The following is a 16,450-nucleotide window of genomic DNA, read 5'->3' as shown; positions in this document are numbered from 1 at the left end:
AGCCCAAGGGGAAAAAAACCAAAGGAAAAGAAAAACAGCTTCTCTATCCTCTTCTTGTGTTCATTCTCCACTCAATTATTACTCCTCAGATGAGATGGCCTGTTGCCAGAAAGCTTTACTTTACCGCTGTACTATGTGCAACACTTAGAGCACGAAATACAACCATGAATAAGAGGGGTCTAAATCCCTTTGTGGACTTCAGTCCCTGTAATGGACAGTAGAAAGCACTTGATTCCTGTATCAGAGTCTTCAGTATGAGTTTTGAGGGTCATCATGGTGCTGTGAGAATACATAAATGCATGCAACTAAAGTCTAATGCACACCAACTAAAGTCTAATGCACACCAACAGGTCTCAAAACCAGCTGGGCATCAATCATCCTAATTATTAAAGCATTCAGTGTGAACTTAGTGGCAGTGCTACATTAGGATTAGAAAACATTATGGAATGAGTCTCTTACACACATTATCCGTCCTTATTTCTATGTTTTTTGCTTTTTATTACACTTTACTGCAAGTATTTGGTCTGCCTATTGGGTGGATGCAGAGCCAGGCCTTGTCTGAGCTTTGATTAATATCAGTAAACAGACCTGAGCAAATATAACATATCTACAGTCACTAAGAAGTCTGAGAGGCATGCTCACACATAAGACAGAAGTCCGATAGATCCTGCTCTCTGCTCCAGTGCTGGTATAACAGCTGATGCTGTAGTCATATAGAGGAAAACATTTATCTGTCACGGAAGAAAGGGATATAGTAACAGACACAGATTTACAATTAAAAGACTTCAAATCACGATGCTTCAGCATTAAGTCAAATTCTACCAGCTGTGCTTACATACATACAAAGCAGTTGAGGCGAGCACAGTAATTATTTTAGAAAAGGGTAATTTAAAAGGATTGAAAAATGATGGAAAATGCTTGAGGCTTCAGACATTAAACATTTGAAAACACACCACATATACTCTATCTGCCTCTCCCTCCCTCAGGATACCTGCATGAGTGACCTGACAGGATCCCATTTTTGTTACGCATGGCAAGCAGGCTGCTTAGAACAGAAATTCAAGCCCACCTCAAATGAAAAAAGGAAATTCTTTAAATAAAAAAGGCACTATATTTATCACAGAAATGCAAATGAAAGATTGTTTGATTTGAAATCCAAAGCTGACATGATACCAACATGCAAGATACATTTGTGACGTATCATCTTTGTCTACACCGACACTAAATGTAAAAAATCATTCATGTCACCATCTCCTGTTAATAACAGACAATGCTTACAGCCTCCTTCAATCATAAAAGCTTGCAACGTTTTAATTAAATATGCATTGTGGCTGGTCTCATTCACACTGCACCCTGTAAGTCTCCAGATTGGCGGCATGCTGGTTTTTCATATATAAAAACCAGGGACTGGCTTGTGTTGCTAAGCAACACAAAAGAGTCAAGTGCATTTGTTTATTGGCCAATAAGAATGCAGACAAAGTTTCAAGGTTTTCAATGAAGGTCCTGTAATAATGCAACCCACAGAAAAAATAGAGCCAAAGACTCTCTCTTAACAGCCTTTATAATTGTATGAGTGTATAGATGTGATACATTAAGACGTTTCTGTCTCACATCCGTCAGAGCTCAGAAAACGCTCACAGCCTGTTTGGTAAAGAGGCAAAGAGGTGGTTGATTTATTGTTGGTTTTGGTCCCAGAACATAAAAAGGATCCCTTTTCTCTTGAAAGAGAATCTATACATTAAAAAAATCTGAATCGGTGAATCTGATCATTTTATACACTCTGGCTTTATTCTAGCCTACTGCGTTGTTGATCAAATAAATGGATCAAAGAGACAAAACATGTTGCTGTCCAGGCTTGTGGGCCCCCATACACTTCTTCTACCCCCAGGACTGTGACAGAATCATACATCACAGCCATAACTAGGCACACATAAGGTGCTTTTTCTTTTATATTTTAATCCTCAATTAAATATAAAAGCTACTATGACCTTGTGAGAAGAGATGGATTCACAGCCAAAGAGACTTGAGTTTATAATGATTATGTCTGAACAATGACAGCCGTTGCCAAGAGTCCAGGCAGATGGTTTCACAAAGAAAGAAAATGCTAGAATAATAGTGATGGATGTGTAAAAGGAAGTGCACAACAGGTGACGAATTGCATCAGACACATTCTCAAGAGCACAGACCTTGTGTAATGCATGCACTCCCTCCTCGTTGTTATTACTATCTGGGCACCCAGCCTGGCGTGATGGTATGCCAACTGTTCCCGCGCTGTCTGTACTGGCACCCGTCACCAGCACCCATGGCACCTTGGAGGGACTCTGTGGGAGGGAGAGGCAGTCAGCATGTGACTGCATGTGTGGTCAGGAGGAGCAGGAATCAGTGAGAACATGTCTGCTCGGCATCAAAGCGGCGCTGACATTTGATGAGCAGACACTGATCAAACCTGTTATCAGACATAAGCTCCACCTCATGACAGATTGTGCTTGGCATTAAATAATTACAAATATCTAAGCAGGGTCATCTCTAATACCTTTTTGTTGATGATAAATCATTTACAATACTGTAAGACAAATAACAGCTCACAGAAAATAGGGGACAAATAGAGGCCTTTTGCACGTTCAACATGTGCAGCATCTGTAATAGCCACCTTTATAAGGCACAACTAAGAATTATGAAAACAATCAATAAAGATTAGGACATTCAGTGTGTACTGCTGTATAAATGATATTATTCTGATACAAAATGAAATACAGAAGCTAATCAGACAGCCACCACTGATTGTTATTTTTCTTAATGTGCCTGTTTTTGACTAATATTATCTTGGTTATTTTGTTGTTGAGCCCATCAAAACATAAAACAGCTTTCGCCTCACTGCTAAACATAGAAGACTAAACATAAAGTGTCAACGTCAGAATCTAGCGGTTACAAAATAAGGAAAGACAGGTGAGCATACTTGACATACGTAAGAACGTTTCTGACCTGGTTAAAGCAATACGTCCTCTACAATCAGGCCAGCAGCATGAAAGGAAAAGGAAAAACTTCTCACACAATACCCATGCTCTTGTCCAGGGTTTCCCCTTCGTTTGGCCTTCATTTTAACATCATATACATTTATATAAATATATTATATACATCCAACAATATTGTTTTTTAAAAACTCTTCAGCAAAACCTTTCAGTAGTCTAGTTTGCCAGTCTTAATTATTTTATTCTTCTTTTATTGTTTTTTCCTCATTCCTTGTTATTTTCTATTTCTTAACTGTTGGTCATTATTATTATTATTAAGTATTGAATTAAATTAAATTCTTACTTTTTGGAAGGTTTAAATTCACAAATCTTATTCATTCCTACTGATCGGTTGTCAATCCTATATATTTTTGTTTCTTAATGTTTTTAATTGTATTACGTATGTCTGTTTTAATTGTGTTTACATGTCTACAGTTGTATCTTTACACGATCCATATAGTGACGGTGTATTGTAACGCGGCTGAGACTTCTGTGCACATGCGTTACGCAGCACATTGTCCTTCCACCTGGAATGAAATGTGGTATATAAATAAAGTTTTGCTTGCTTTTGCTATTCAGAGGTCGAGGACAGACGTGTGATGGAATTGTAAAAAGGGGTAATTCACATTCAGTTAGAGTCAAAACACACATATGGCCCACATTGTACTCTAATGATATTCACATTCAGAGGGGCTCAGTTGGGCCATTTTATCAGCAAAATGTAAGTAAGACATAATACTGGAGGTCATGGATTCGATTGACTCTAAATTAAAGCGTAAATCTAGCATGCCATTAAATAAAATAAGCACTATCAAAGCCCCTCAGACAGCACAATGCTCTGATAGATGACCAACATTTGATTAAATTCATGTATTGTACGTACCACCATGTTGGAAGTCATTCACACTAATGAACTAAATATCCTCCGCAACATAAACAGCATTTAACAATAAATCGACGTGAAAATAATTTTCAAGCAGCTTTGTTTTACGTTCATAAAAATGTCTCCGATTATATTTACAGAACAAAACATATTGAGGGTCACAATGAACAATATTTTGAGGCCTGAACATATCATATCACATCATTCATTTTTTTGGCAAATAATAAAGACTTCAATCCAAAATACTAAACAATGTCAGTAGCCAATTTGAACTACATAAATTATGTGTAGCACAAACACCGTTGAACAACTTGACATCAACATCAGTCTTTTTCATATATTATCATAATGTAGAAAACTTGCAGTTTACGTGATGAAACAGAACAGAAATATGATACATGACTTTTTCTTTTAGAATAATCTGTGTCCATGTTGTGAGACTCATCAATGCCTAAGCACTTCATCATAGAAATCATAGTTCACTGTGACGGTAAAATGAATATTACTTCTATATTCAACAAACAGAGGCCTACCCAGTGAGACAAAGCACAGCCAAAGTGTTACCAGTAGCACAGCCAGATATTCCAGAAGAAATAAATAGCACAGGCATATAAAAGTGAAATGAAATACGAGTAAAACACAGAGGTATAGGTAAGAAAGCTGAATTATTTTAGTTAATGTGTCGTTTACAAAAAAGTATTAATTTGGAGTTTGAAAGTTGCACTATACAAGTGTGATTTAACCAAAAAAAAACATGTCTAGCTCCATTTCATCTGCTGGGCCATACAACCAGTCTCAGATTCGCTTTATTTACATTGAAGAGGACCCAATAGTCATACGTTAAGGTCAACATAAAATCAAGAATCAAAAACCGAGATGTCCGGTGACGTGAGAGTAAAAGAAGCCTCTGGTGGCTAAAAAAATTTAAAACAAAAAGAGAACGCACATCCCCTCCCGCTGGAGGAAAACTGAAATCTGTAACACTTTCACAGGTAACGGCTGGTCGGGTCAGAGATGAGCCGCCAGCGGAAGATGCAACCGGCCAGTCAGTACTAGGTGGTCTTCACCAGATCGTAGACGTGGATGTGGACGTCATCGTCATATTTGATGTAGTATACTGTGGGCTTAGCTGGCACCTGGTAGATGACCAAGCCCGTCCTCTTCAGACCGTTATCTGTGACGTATTCCACCTGTTTACCCACAAGGCTCTCTGGCTCCTCACCTGGCTTCCTGTCTGCTGGCAGCAGGTGTTTGTTCTCTGGTTGACGGACAGACAAACAACAGCCAGACAAGTCAAAGAAAGAGTAAAAAGAAAGAAAAGGAGCAGAGCTGGATACCTCGATACCTTTACATTACAGTACATTTGTCGTTTAGCAGACGCTCTTATCCAGAGCGACCTACAGTGAACTAACTACAGGGACAGTCCCCCGAGAGCAACTCGGGGTTAAGTGCCTTGCTCAGGGGTACAATGGTGACAGTCCTAGTATTGAACGCACAACCTTCTGGTGTTGTATTTGGAAGCCGTACCGCTAGACCACTCTAAGGTATTGACCAGCGTGCCGAAATACCATCAAAACATTCAAACGTATGGCTATACTACACCCATGTGGCGTCTGTTAAAATAAAAGCATAAAATGCAAAAGGATAATTTCAGAAAAAACTGGGAATACCAGTATCATGTTAAAGCATGGGTACCGAATGAAGCGGGTCAAAAAGGTATCAAATGAAGTACTCCATTAGTATGGATCTGTATCACTTTAAAGCATCCCTCCAAAGCTACTCCCTAAAATGATCATTATGAACATGATCAACAAACATGGCATTTGTTAGTACGCAGCAGTTAGTGCACAGGCAGAGGTAGGCAGACCGGTACAGTAATAGGATTTTTGATTTACATTTGATTTACTGATTGCTGTTGGGATGCAAAGAGAATTTCAAAAGATATAACAAAAATAAATTCACAAATAAATGACCCACCCTAGCATTAAGGGTGCTGGTATTGTAATTCTTTTTTACAAAACAGTCTTAAAAATGAGCAAGTGATTTCTTCTTCTATCGTTTTTATGCAGCCAAAGTTAAAAAATGTGCAATACAAAAACTGCAAGGTTAAGAGTAAATTATCTAGAATTTTAAGCTGAACCTTGTCCCCAGTTAATTTATTTACCTCTCCTTGTCCTTGTAGATAGCATTGTCTCTTCATGATAAGACACAAGTGGCCAAAACAGAACCAACTCTCTTAATATCAAATTAAGCAGAAACTCTGCACAAAATGTTCAGGAAAAAAAGAAGAAGGCGGAATAGAGATTGAAGTGTTTTGTAATGCTGACTATGTAAATTTGTCCTGCTCTCTTCCTCCCACCTTTTTAGGAGCATCTGAAATATGAAACATTGATAGTTTTGTGCGCACAAACAATGCGGTACCTGATTCAGGCAGGACACGTAGATCTCCGTCCTTATAGTCGTCCCACAGCTGGTACATGTACAGCACCGGATCCTTCTCGTAGGTGATGTAGTACCAGTGGGTCATGATGGGGGCTCGGGACAGCACCATGCCTCGCCACTCGTTTTTCTCACCGTCCTCCTTCTCAAACAGATGCTCCACAGCCCGGCCCACCAGCTCCTCCGCCCCGGCAGGCACCTTGATCTTATTGTTTACTGCAGGAGAAAGACAATTTGTTACTTTTTGTAAAAGGCCTACTAAACTAATCTAAAGAGTTTAGCAAAGAGTTTTGCTTAATATCAGATTTATATAAGCTCACTGAAGTAGAGAGAAATGTTATAAACTGACCAGATATATAATCATTGACTGACGTATCAGATATAAACTTATTCCAGTTCAGAAGTGTTTGCACTGTCAGTGTTATCATTCCAAGTGTTAACCCGTCACATTTTAGACAAATGATTGTCTATTTGGCTGTTTTCTACAACTCAACCATTCACACTAAGGACCAAAATAAGTGATACTTTTCATGATTCTGCCAGCCACAACAGTTTAGTATTATTTAGAATAAACAAAAGAAGAACTGGATGGATAACATAAGCAGTGATAGTCCCCACACTAGAAGAGAATGTGAAACACCACATCAAAACACCAACTCAAGCTTCAAACAGAAGATCCTAAGAAAAGGCCATTATAGTGCTGCGTACCCGGAGGTACTGAGAAACGCACAGTAAATAACTGAGTGTGACCAGAGCTAAAAATACCACTTCTCAGTACTTTACTGTTCATTAGGAGTGTAACTCGCATATATTTTCATTATTGATTAATCTGCCAATTATGTTCTGTATTAATCGTTTGGCCTATAAAATGTCAGAAAATAATGAAAAATGTCCATCAAGTCCAGGGCGGTGTCTTTAAATGTTTTGTTTTGCCAGTCCAAAACCCAAACATATTCAGTTTAATATGATATAAAACAGGAAAAAGCAGGAAATCTCCATATTTAAAAAGGGTGAATTCTTATTTTTCTACCATTTTTGCAAGAAAACTTACTTTAACAATTGATCGATGATCACAATAGTGGCCGATTCTTTTTTCTGACGATCGACCAATCGTTGCAGCGCTTGTTTACAATATGCACACCCAAGTAACGCAAAAATACGTCCACGGTAAGAGATAGACGTCGACACACTCACCGACTTTCTCTGACAACACCTGCAAGTTGGACACCCGGTTGTCTTTGAAGAGTTCGATGCCATACACGCAGTCAAAGCCGTCATATTTGACCATGAAGAGGGAGGTGTTCACAGTTAGGCGCTCCAGAACGGTGCCTTTCCACTTGGTCACGTTACCTTTCTCCCTCCAGGTGTGCTGAATCCTACGACCCAGCAGGTTGTCAAGGTCTGGGCTCAGGGTCGACGCTGAACTCTCACTCAGCTCTCCATTGCTACGCTTCCTGTGAACATGGAGGGAACCAGGTCCATATTAGTATTAATATATTAATATTAATATAAATCCAAAGAATGATTTTTGAGGTACTTTTAAGCTTTCAGTTATTCAATCAATAGTATTGTTGTTGTTTTTTGACTGAGGCCTTCTGCAAACATCCAGGGTGCCAAATGGGTACTGTTGCTACAAACTGTTAAATGTACATATGCAGACAAGTGTCATCCTATCACGGGAAAGGTGTATAGTAGTAGTAGTATAAATAGTAGTAGTAGTATAAATAGTAGTAATTGTAGTGCTAATGATGTGGCAATGCCTAAACTCCACAGATGTTTGGCAGATTCATCATTACAGGCTCATATTGTGCTTACAAACACAAGTCAAACCCACATAACATATCATAATCCAAGTACAAAAGGCCAAATATACCAGTATGAATTGCAAAGAAACAAAATAATACATTACAAAAACCAGTTGAAACCAGTAAAGTGCAGAATATAAAAGATGTTAAACAGTTTTAGAAAATTGTTTTATCCAAGCTAGACTGAAGTTGCATTTAGGGAAATCCTGGAAACACTGGGATTACATTTGTTCAAATTTAATAAGAGTATTTCCTGCTGTGTCATTCTAGGTGCAAAGTGAAGTATCCTGATGTTGAATTGTTAATGTTAAGATGCCGGCCATATTATCTGTTATGTTGTTCACATTCCTCCAGATGCAAATTTAAGGAATGTCCTACAGGAATGTCCTGCTTATTTTTGTTTTGTCTTGTGTAGCCTAAATGGATTACAACTGCATTTTCATTGTGCAACCTTGTGTTGCAGAATGGCAATAAATGAGCCTTGAATCCTGAATAGCGTCACAGACTGTAATACATCAGGGTCAAAGGACAGACTGGCTGTGTGATCCTACCTGGCCCGTTTCTTTGACATGTTTCCATAAATTCACACGACCCTGCTAGACACAAGACAGTACAGTTAGTGAACATGAGGACTATTCTTCTATAATATTAATTCATAGCAAATACAATAATCTTTACCAATCAACAGACTTATGTTGCCCTTAGCTCAGTCAACTACAGCCAATGCAAATTAGCCAACAGACCCGGTTTACCGGATGTAAACAACGTATCTGCGAAAAGACTAATGCTAACAAACGTAGCTCAATGCTAATAAAGACTACAGGTATACATTTATACAGCTAACCATCTGGCAAATAAATATGTAACTTTACCGAGACTCGCTGAATAAATGTCAACGTGTCGAGTGTCGTCGGGAATGTGTAGCTACAGTGTGTCTAAAATAGGAAACAGCTCGGTAACCGACGTTATTGAATAATTTCTGTCACTGTTTATTTTTTAAATGAGTAACATTTCTGAGAATTTGGCATTACAACATATAAGCTAGCTGAACAAAAGGAAATGCATCGCCATGTAAACGCTGATTTCGCACACCGGTTGTAGCTTCTAGATTAACGGACAAATTCAGGACTGTCCATAAGAAATAAACTAATATATTTAATCAGATCGACGAGTTCAAAAGGCAGGAGCCTGCAGAAAAAACTGTTTTCCCTACCTGATCAATAATTTCACATGTGTTTGTCTTTTCAGAGCAGATTCCACCACCTAACTAACGAAGGCTAGATACACGGAAACGATACTGACTTGTGGACTACAACTACCAGAAGGTAGCAGCTCTCAAAGCACTCTGGGATTTGAATTCAGTTTTATGTTCTTCCTTTTAATTTGTTACAACCACGATTAACTCTGGAGCCAAGTGTAATAACCTTTACACAGACCAATGTTGTATAGTATTTTTGGACAGTTTATATTATTATTGATATTATTAATATTTTGTAGATGTTTAGGATACATGGAATCGGAGTTTCGGGCTTCCGGTGGAATCGCAATGCATGCTGGTGTGGCATAGAACAGTGAGCACCAGCTCTACAAGGGCCGTGTACGTGTTTGTATTTAGCTTATTCTTCAAGCGGGTTTTTACTTTTGGGGTTTGATTTGTAAACAAACCTACTACTCTACAATGAGTTCTGAACTCCTTTCTTATGATGAGGTTCAGATGTGGAAAGTCGAAGCTTTGAAAGTATTTTGCCGCAAGCGGAATTTAAAGGTTTCAGGAACAAAACTGGAGCTTATTGCCAGGGTGTTTGCTGCATCAGAGATGGGCATTGAGGAGCAACCAACAGCTAACGAAAGACTTTTAATCACAGAAAAAGAAAAGGCTAAGCTTTTGGTTATGCCGAGTGGCGTTTCAGTGCCTGATCCCTTGACATTGCAGGATGGCTGGGTCAATGAAAACACCAGCATGACTTCTTGGCCGCCGATATACCTCAGCGATATAACATTATGTTTAATGTCTGACCACCCAGGGAACGATGTCGAGTTTCATAAACGAACTTTGAACGAATACAAAGAAGGCAAAGCATTTAGACTGTTTGAAACAAATATATTTCAATCCTCTCGCAGATTCTGAAAGCAAATTGTTCAATGAAAGTTTCCCATACGCCACATTCAGCATGGATCTGCGCAGTCAAGAAAACTGGCGATATCATAAGTGCTTATTGCAGTTGTGTTGCAGGGTAAGATATTATAAATATATACCTAACTTGTGTTTGTTAATTATTATAACACTCAATATATAGAAAGTACATTTGTCAATATATAAATCAAGTAGATAGACTACATACCCCAGGTCGAGTTCAGGATCAGGGAATTCATTTGTTGGTTTTCCTTGCATGAAATGCACAGTGCAAATCCGCGAAGATTTTCTTGTTCTCCCAAGACTTCCCATTGTAATGCTGTCTCTTTACAGCTTTGGTCCATGCTAGCCTTCTGTCATTGTTCTTTAGTGCTGTTGGAAATGGAAATAGTTCGAACGGGGGCTTGCAGTCGCAATTTGTCATCAAACGAGTGCAATCGTGAAGCTCACAATGAGATTCTTCCCATTTATTTAGCTTTCTCCCACTGTTTGAACATCCTCTCATCACACAATGTCGGTGTCCAAATCCCATAACTAGAAGAGCAATGATTACACACTAAAAACTAGCCAAATACAATGTAAACACGCAGAGAAGAAATCCAATATGGCGGCCCTTGTACAGTTGGTGCTCACTTTTCTAGGCCCGCCACACCAGCATGTATTGCGATTCCATGATGAAGCTAAGGAAGTCCCGACACTACATTTCCCAGCATTCACCACAGATCAACTACATTTTTCCTTCACTCGGTTGCACATTTCCAAGTAAGTAATAATTACAGTCACAGACAGAGCTAGAGGTAACCGGTTTTTAGATGCAGATATAACATTCTTTTAATACAGATAATTGATTCTTTATTTCTACTTTAATTTGATAACCTAATGCATTTATTTTTCACGTCTTTACTGGAAAAAATTAAACAGGCCTACAATTAAACATATTTTGGGCTTAAAAAAAGATTGAGAGTGAGATTTATAATACAAAAGAAAAGTACGCAGAAAGACATTATTTATATATTTAGCCTTATTTATTTTTTAACGGCATAGGCTACATGTGTTTCGGTCTTTTTGGCTCTAATATCGTCTGCAATTGAAGAGTTGTATAAGATTTAAAAGTTGCATTGGTAGTTACATTCTTTAAAAAAAAACTTTATTTGGTGTTTGATTCTATATTAATCAATCATAAGGTATTTGGACAATTTGTGAAAGGCATAGCTCACTATGCCCAACCATTTCACAGATATTATTCAATACACCACAAAAAGTGCTTTAATAGGCTTTCTTGGATGCTGTCATAAAAGACTGAGGAAAATGTGGATTCTCCTTCGATCTGAAATGCTCATTTCCACCACAAGATGTCATACTAAACACAAAATCTCTGCCACAGGCTCTTTTAACAGACTTCAGATGATGGACTGACCAGTGTGGAGAGTGAATGATGCAGTACCCGTGGGTGCCTGTCAGACAGCTTTTTCAGGGTGAAAGCTTTTGGTTTTATCTTGTGCCAAACCACGTGTGTGTGTGTGTGTGTGTGTGTGTGTGTGTGTGTGATGTAGAGGTGAATGAAGACACACTGCGTAAATCTTAACCTCCTGTTACTGGTATGCTCAAAGTTATTAGCAGTAATCATACATATGAATTATTGATTGTGACTCCATTTCTTAAAAATAAAAAATCTTGACAAATTTTATTTAACTGTCATTTGTCTCACATTCATTCTTTTTTTTTCATTTAGTGTAAAATGCCAGTACTTTGACACACACGAAAATATTCACTAATACATATTTTACAATCATAAAAAAAAGAAAAAAGGTTCTTATACAAACCAAGCAACATAAATATAGATGGCAAGCCAATAAAATAATAACCTGATTTGGTGTTTGGAGTTAATTCCTGTGTTTGTGATCATCATGAAGTTGCCCACGGAGTAACTGGACACTGATTTCACGTCCTCCTCATGTTCCTGGCAATTTGGGAGTTTGTGGTGGAATCTTTAAAGGTCAATTCCAGTATTTTTAGACTCATCATATTTCAATTAGAAAACCTTTGGACTAAAAAGGGAAATCAATTATTCAGTACCCCAAACCTTATTCCTGGCTTTGTGAAAGCTTTCTAACTGCATTTAGATTTTCATGTTGGATAATTAAATGTACAGGAATTGAACAGTTAACATTATGAATAAAATATGATGAATTCAAATAATTTCACCTCCTAGTGTCTGGTCCAAACTTTGTGATGAGTATGGGAGGGATGTTGGAGGGACTAACATTTTGGATACACCCCTTATCATGAAAATGTAAATATGTCTGCCTTAAAGGTCGGGTGAACCGCTCTGCAGAGACAGACAGGTACATTTATTTTTGTTTAGGTTAACATCCCCTACACTTGTTGATCTCATCATCAATCAGCCATTCAAGGTCTCTACTCCACTGCAACATTTGAGAAACCGTTTGCTCTCAACTACATCTATTAATTAAACCGTTTTACCCACCAAGATACATTTGCAGTCTTCCATTAGCAGCCATGGTGGTCTGAGTGGTTACAGCCGTAATTTGCTCTTTCTGATAATCAAATTCTGGGTTAAAACAGTTTGACCACAGATGTGTCAGATTAGTTCACTACAGACGGAATTGCTGTGAGGTGTGAGTCAGTGTTGGTGCTCTGTAAAGCTGACAGCCTTCGGGAGAAAGCCAGTGTTGTATCGACACAAAGCTGTCCGGCGTCCAAGGTTGCCTCCTCTTGTCCTTGTTGTCACAGCAACAGAAAAGGCCTGGATGTTGGAAAAATGGGCTGGCTTCTTTTCTTTTTGTTGTTGTTACATTTAGTCCCATGATGCTCCACAGTAGGCATTCAGTAAATCAGTGGAGGTCGCTCAGTTTTCAGGGCAGTATGGAGTGAGACTGCAACTCAGCATATTCCCAAAATTGTTAAATTTCTGCCACTTGAAGTTTTTTATTTATACTCGCTGTATTGCAGTTGCAAGGCCCCAAAATATAAATCCCTATGTTTACTCATCTGTGACTGACATCTTCTGCTTGCTGCTCGTCTCTTGCAGGTTTCTCCAGCGCTGCCATCTGAGGAGGGGAGCCCACAGCCGCCCGCTCCCCCGGGACTCCTTGAGAATACCATCTCCAAAAATAGAGGTCTCCTCCTCTCCTTCCAACTCTTCCGCTCTTCCAGGTATCTGTCGCTTCCATTCACATTACTGGTTAGGGGACACACTCACACATCATCCACACACTGCTGCACAAAAATGATTTGCACCCTGTTGAGAAATACTGTTGATGGTTTTTGTCAAGTATTGCAGGGCTATTGCATAGTAGACTTGTAAGGTCAACCCAAGGTTAGTGTGTGTGTGTGTGTGTGTGTGTGTGTGTGTGTGTGTGTGTGTGTGTGTGTGTGTGTGTGTGTGTGTGCACATTGATTAGATATCTCTAATATTAGCAACATTCCTATGCTACCTGAATTGTGGTAGCTTTAAAGGGATGGAATATCACGGCTATATCATATATGTCTGGAGGTGAATTGAACTTCTGTGATGTGTGACGTATGATATATTTCTATCTCAGTGTGGCATGCATAATGAGGTTCCAGACAGGTGTGTGTGTGTGTGTGTGTGTGTGTGTGTGTGTGTGTGTGTGTTGTGTGTACCAGGGTGTTGGAGCTAACAGAGAAGTGCTGCTGTTTTCAGCATCGTTAATTAGCAGGGTTCTGTTTCTGTCTAGATCCCAGCTCACCTTTCCTTTCTGAAGACAAACGGGCAAATATGAACACTTCAACAAAACCCTGTGAGCCAAATCAAGAGCAAACATGAAGAAAATTGTGATTTAGATTTTTAAGACTTACCTGATACTGTGAGATACAGAACAACACACGTGTATTCGGCCGTCTGCCGGCTGTGTTTTCTTTCATGTTTAGATGAAAGCTAATTCTCCTTTGGTGCTGAGATTGTTTCACAAGTTTAATTTTTGAAAAATAGTTCCAAACAGATCGATCTGTCTGTCCCTTGGGAAATTTTATTTAGACAGAAGTGTGGAAATGTATATTCTAGACTTTTCACAAAGAGGTTCACACCTGCCTTTGGCTTCTGATAGCCCATCTTCCTTTATTCAGTCTAATAATTCTACTATTTCTGATGAGAGAATGAATAAACTTTGTATTGCATGAGTGTAATTTAATCATTTGGAACATGTGATGATGAAGTGCTGTATCGTCAGGGTGATAGTTTGGGTCTCCCTGAGGTGTTTTACTTGCTATTCTTTAACTCATCCATTGCTAATGTGTGAAAATGCAACCTACAAGATTAATTTACCCTCGTAGAGAATGCGGTGGTTGGTGTTTCCACCCTGTACTACCTTCTCATTAGACATGCTGGGGATTTATCTGGTCTGATTGTCACCTGGTTATGTTCTTGTCAGCAGTTTTGTATTTCCTGAAGGGAGTTGATATCTGTAAAAGATTAGAGCAAGACTTTATCTGTCTATCTATCTAGTATGTAGAGTATTTCGGAAACACTGTCTTAAATAACAATGACTGATAACACAAAGTATGAATAAAGTGCTACAGAAATAACCACATAATTAACAATGGTCCTTTCTGAGAGCTGAGCCGTAGCATCTGCCATGGCACTTAACCATAACGCTAAATGTTTCAATATAATTATATCCAGTTGGTGTGATGATAAGTAAATCCTCTCATTAATTGGGTCTTGGGATTGTGTAGCTCTTGCTGTCACAGCTAATTGACCCTAAGAATGAGGTGGAGTACATCTGCCTTCATTTATGCACAACTCTAATTAACACCACCACATCAACCTGAAAGAGACGCATTTATGTGTGTGTGTGTGTGTGTGTGTGTGTGTGTGTGTGTGCGTGTGTGTGTGTGTGTATGTGTGTGTGTGTGTGTGTGTGTGTATGTGTGTATGTGTGTATGTGTGTGTGTGTGTGTGTGTGTGTGTGTGTGTGTGTGTGTATATGTGTGTGTGTGACATGGGATCTCTTGACCCCAATCAACCGAGCCAGACTATATGGAGAGAGAAGCAACAATGTAGCACAATCTACACTCTTTTTATATTTCATCCTATATTGTTCATGGTTATGGTATGCATGTTATAAAACATTAAACTCACACTTGCCAATGTGTTTTGTGTATACTGGTTTATTACCACATGTTTAGAGCTATATGCTTTATACCATCAGGACTCCCTTTCTTTGTCTCAGTATTTGTTCTACTTCCACTTTGTGTGGCAGAAGCTGAATGTATGAATGTATCAGCCATTTATTCACTACTTTTAACTAAACATTTAGACTTTTATTGCTCATTTGCTAACTTTTTTTCAAATACTCTTAATTGCATTATTTAGTGTAAAGGTGTGACAGTTGATTTGATGGGAAACTGAGGCTTGTCCTGTGCCTTCACCCGTGAACCTGCTTTAACTGATTTTTGATCTACTTCGGGGCAATGCAAACAAGCTGTAACCACAACAATGACAACTGCATCTACTTCTAAGTCCAATATTCACTCTCCTCTTAAATGTTTTTTTGTAACTAACTCCTAAGGGACATATCTGGCTCTTGCTTCACTATGTTCTCTAGGTAGATGCTAACTTTGTTTGTCTGCTGTTTGGTGCTGTGCCGGTAGCGTAGGCTACAGTGGGAGTTTCTTCCACTGAAAACAGCTGCAGGAGAACTGAAAACGATGCTGACGAGAGCCGTGGGACTGAACCAAAACACTAAAGTTGTGGTCCCTAAAAGCAAAACATCCCTGTAAAGGAGCTACAGTAAGCAACTGAAGTTAACGTGATTGGTTCAGCGTCTCACTCAAGAACACTTTGACGTTGTGTTATTGATGGACAGAGTAGCTGTGGTGGAGATGTAATCAGACACTGTTTGCTTACGTGACAGCTTCATTCACCACGAGGCAGCCACCTCAGAGGACGCAGACGTCTATCCTTTAACTCCTCACACTCGAAGAAATGATTTAATCTTAATTTTTCCCCGCTGAAATATTAAACAGTGGTGAATGTATTGATCACTTCACCCTCCACAGGTTTATTGCATCTAATGTTGATTACAGTTTATTTTGATGAGTAACGCTGTGTACTCTCTGTAGTTTCTCCAGCGGGCTACTGGACTTAGTGGACTCTCTTCCTGTCTGCCCACACTTTCTCTCCCTGGTTGATCCT

The 16,450-nt window shown here is 38.9% G+C and overlaps 1 protein-coding gene and 1 long non-coding RNA gene across 6 annotated transcripts; one reads left to right on the top strand and one right to left on the bottom strand.

Annotated features, from left to right (window-relative positions):
- Positions 1-329: 329 nt before the first annotated feature.
- On the bottom strand, positions 330-9,464 carry LOC115022482 (spindlin-Z-like). Of its 5 annotated transcripts, none has more exons than XM_029453475.1 (5): positions 9,349-9,464; positions 8,687-8,731; positions 7,525-7,784; positions 6,313-6,546; positions 330-2,321 (listed from the first exon to the last, which is right to left on the bottom strand). In XM_029453475.1, the coding sequence occupies exons 2-5, from the start codon at positions 8,704-8,706 to the stop codon at positions 2,224-2,226; spliced, it is 612 nt and encodes a 203-aa protein (XP_029309335.1). In that variant the 5' UTR covers positions 8,707-8,731; positions 9,349-9,464; the 3' UTR covers positions 330-2,223. The 5 variants fall into 5 exon arrangements, with proteins under 5 accessions (XP_029309335.1, XP_029309331.1, XP_029309332.1 ...); XM_029453471.1 differs by lacking the exon at positions 330-2,321 and adding an exon at positions 3,964-5,149 and having other exon boundaries at positions 9,349-9,463; XM_029453472.1 differs by lacking the exon at positions 330-2,321 and adding an exon at positions 3,964-5,149 and having other exon boundaries at positions 8,687-8,728; positions 9,349-9,463.
- A 1,374-nt stretch (positions 9,465-10,838) lies between these two features.
- On the top strand, positions 10,839-15,407 carry LOC115022484 (uncharacterized). The gene is made up of 3 exons (XR_003833898.1): positions 10,839-11,031; positions 13,322-13,446; positions 13,992-15,407. It is a non-coding gene; the product is annotated as an uncharacterized LOC115022484 (long non-coding RNA).
- The last annotated feature ends 1,043 nt before the right edge of the window (positions 15,408-16,450 follow it).

The sequence above is a fragment of the Cottoperca gobio genome, chromosome 17 (assembly GCF_900634415.1).
Source record: "Cottoperca gobio chromosome 17, fCotGob3.1, whole genome shotgun sequence".
Taxonomy (NCBI): Eukaryota; Metazoa; Chordata; class Actinopteri; order Perciformes; family Bovichtidae; genus Cottoperca; species Cottoperca gobio.
This window is presented reverse-complemented; position numbering and strand designations above follow the sequence as displayed.

Coding starts and splice junctions, on each gene's coding strand:
- LOC115022482 (XM_029453471.1), bottom strand. CDS start 8,706: ATGTCAAAGAAACGGGCCAG. Junction 7,785..8,686: donor ATGTCAAAGAAACGGGCCAG/GTAGGATCACAC, acceptor CCATGTTCACAG/GAAGCGTAGCAATGGAGAGC. Junction 5,150..6,312: donor ACGTGTCCTGCCTGAATCAG/GTACCGCATTGT, acceptor TCCGTCAACCAG/AGAACAAACACCTGCTGCCA.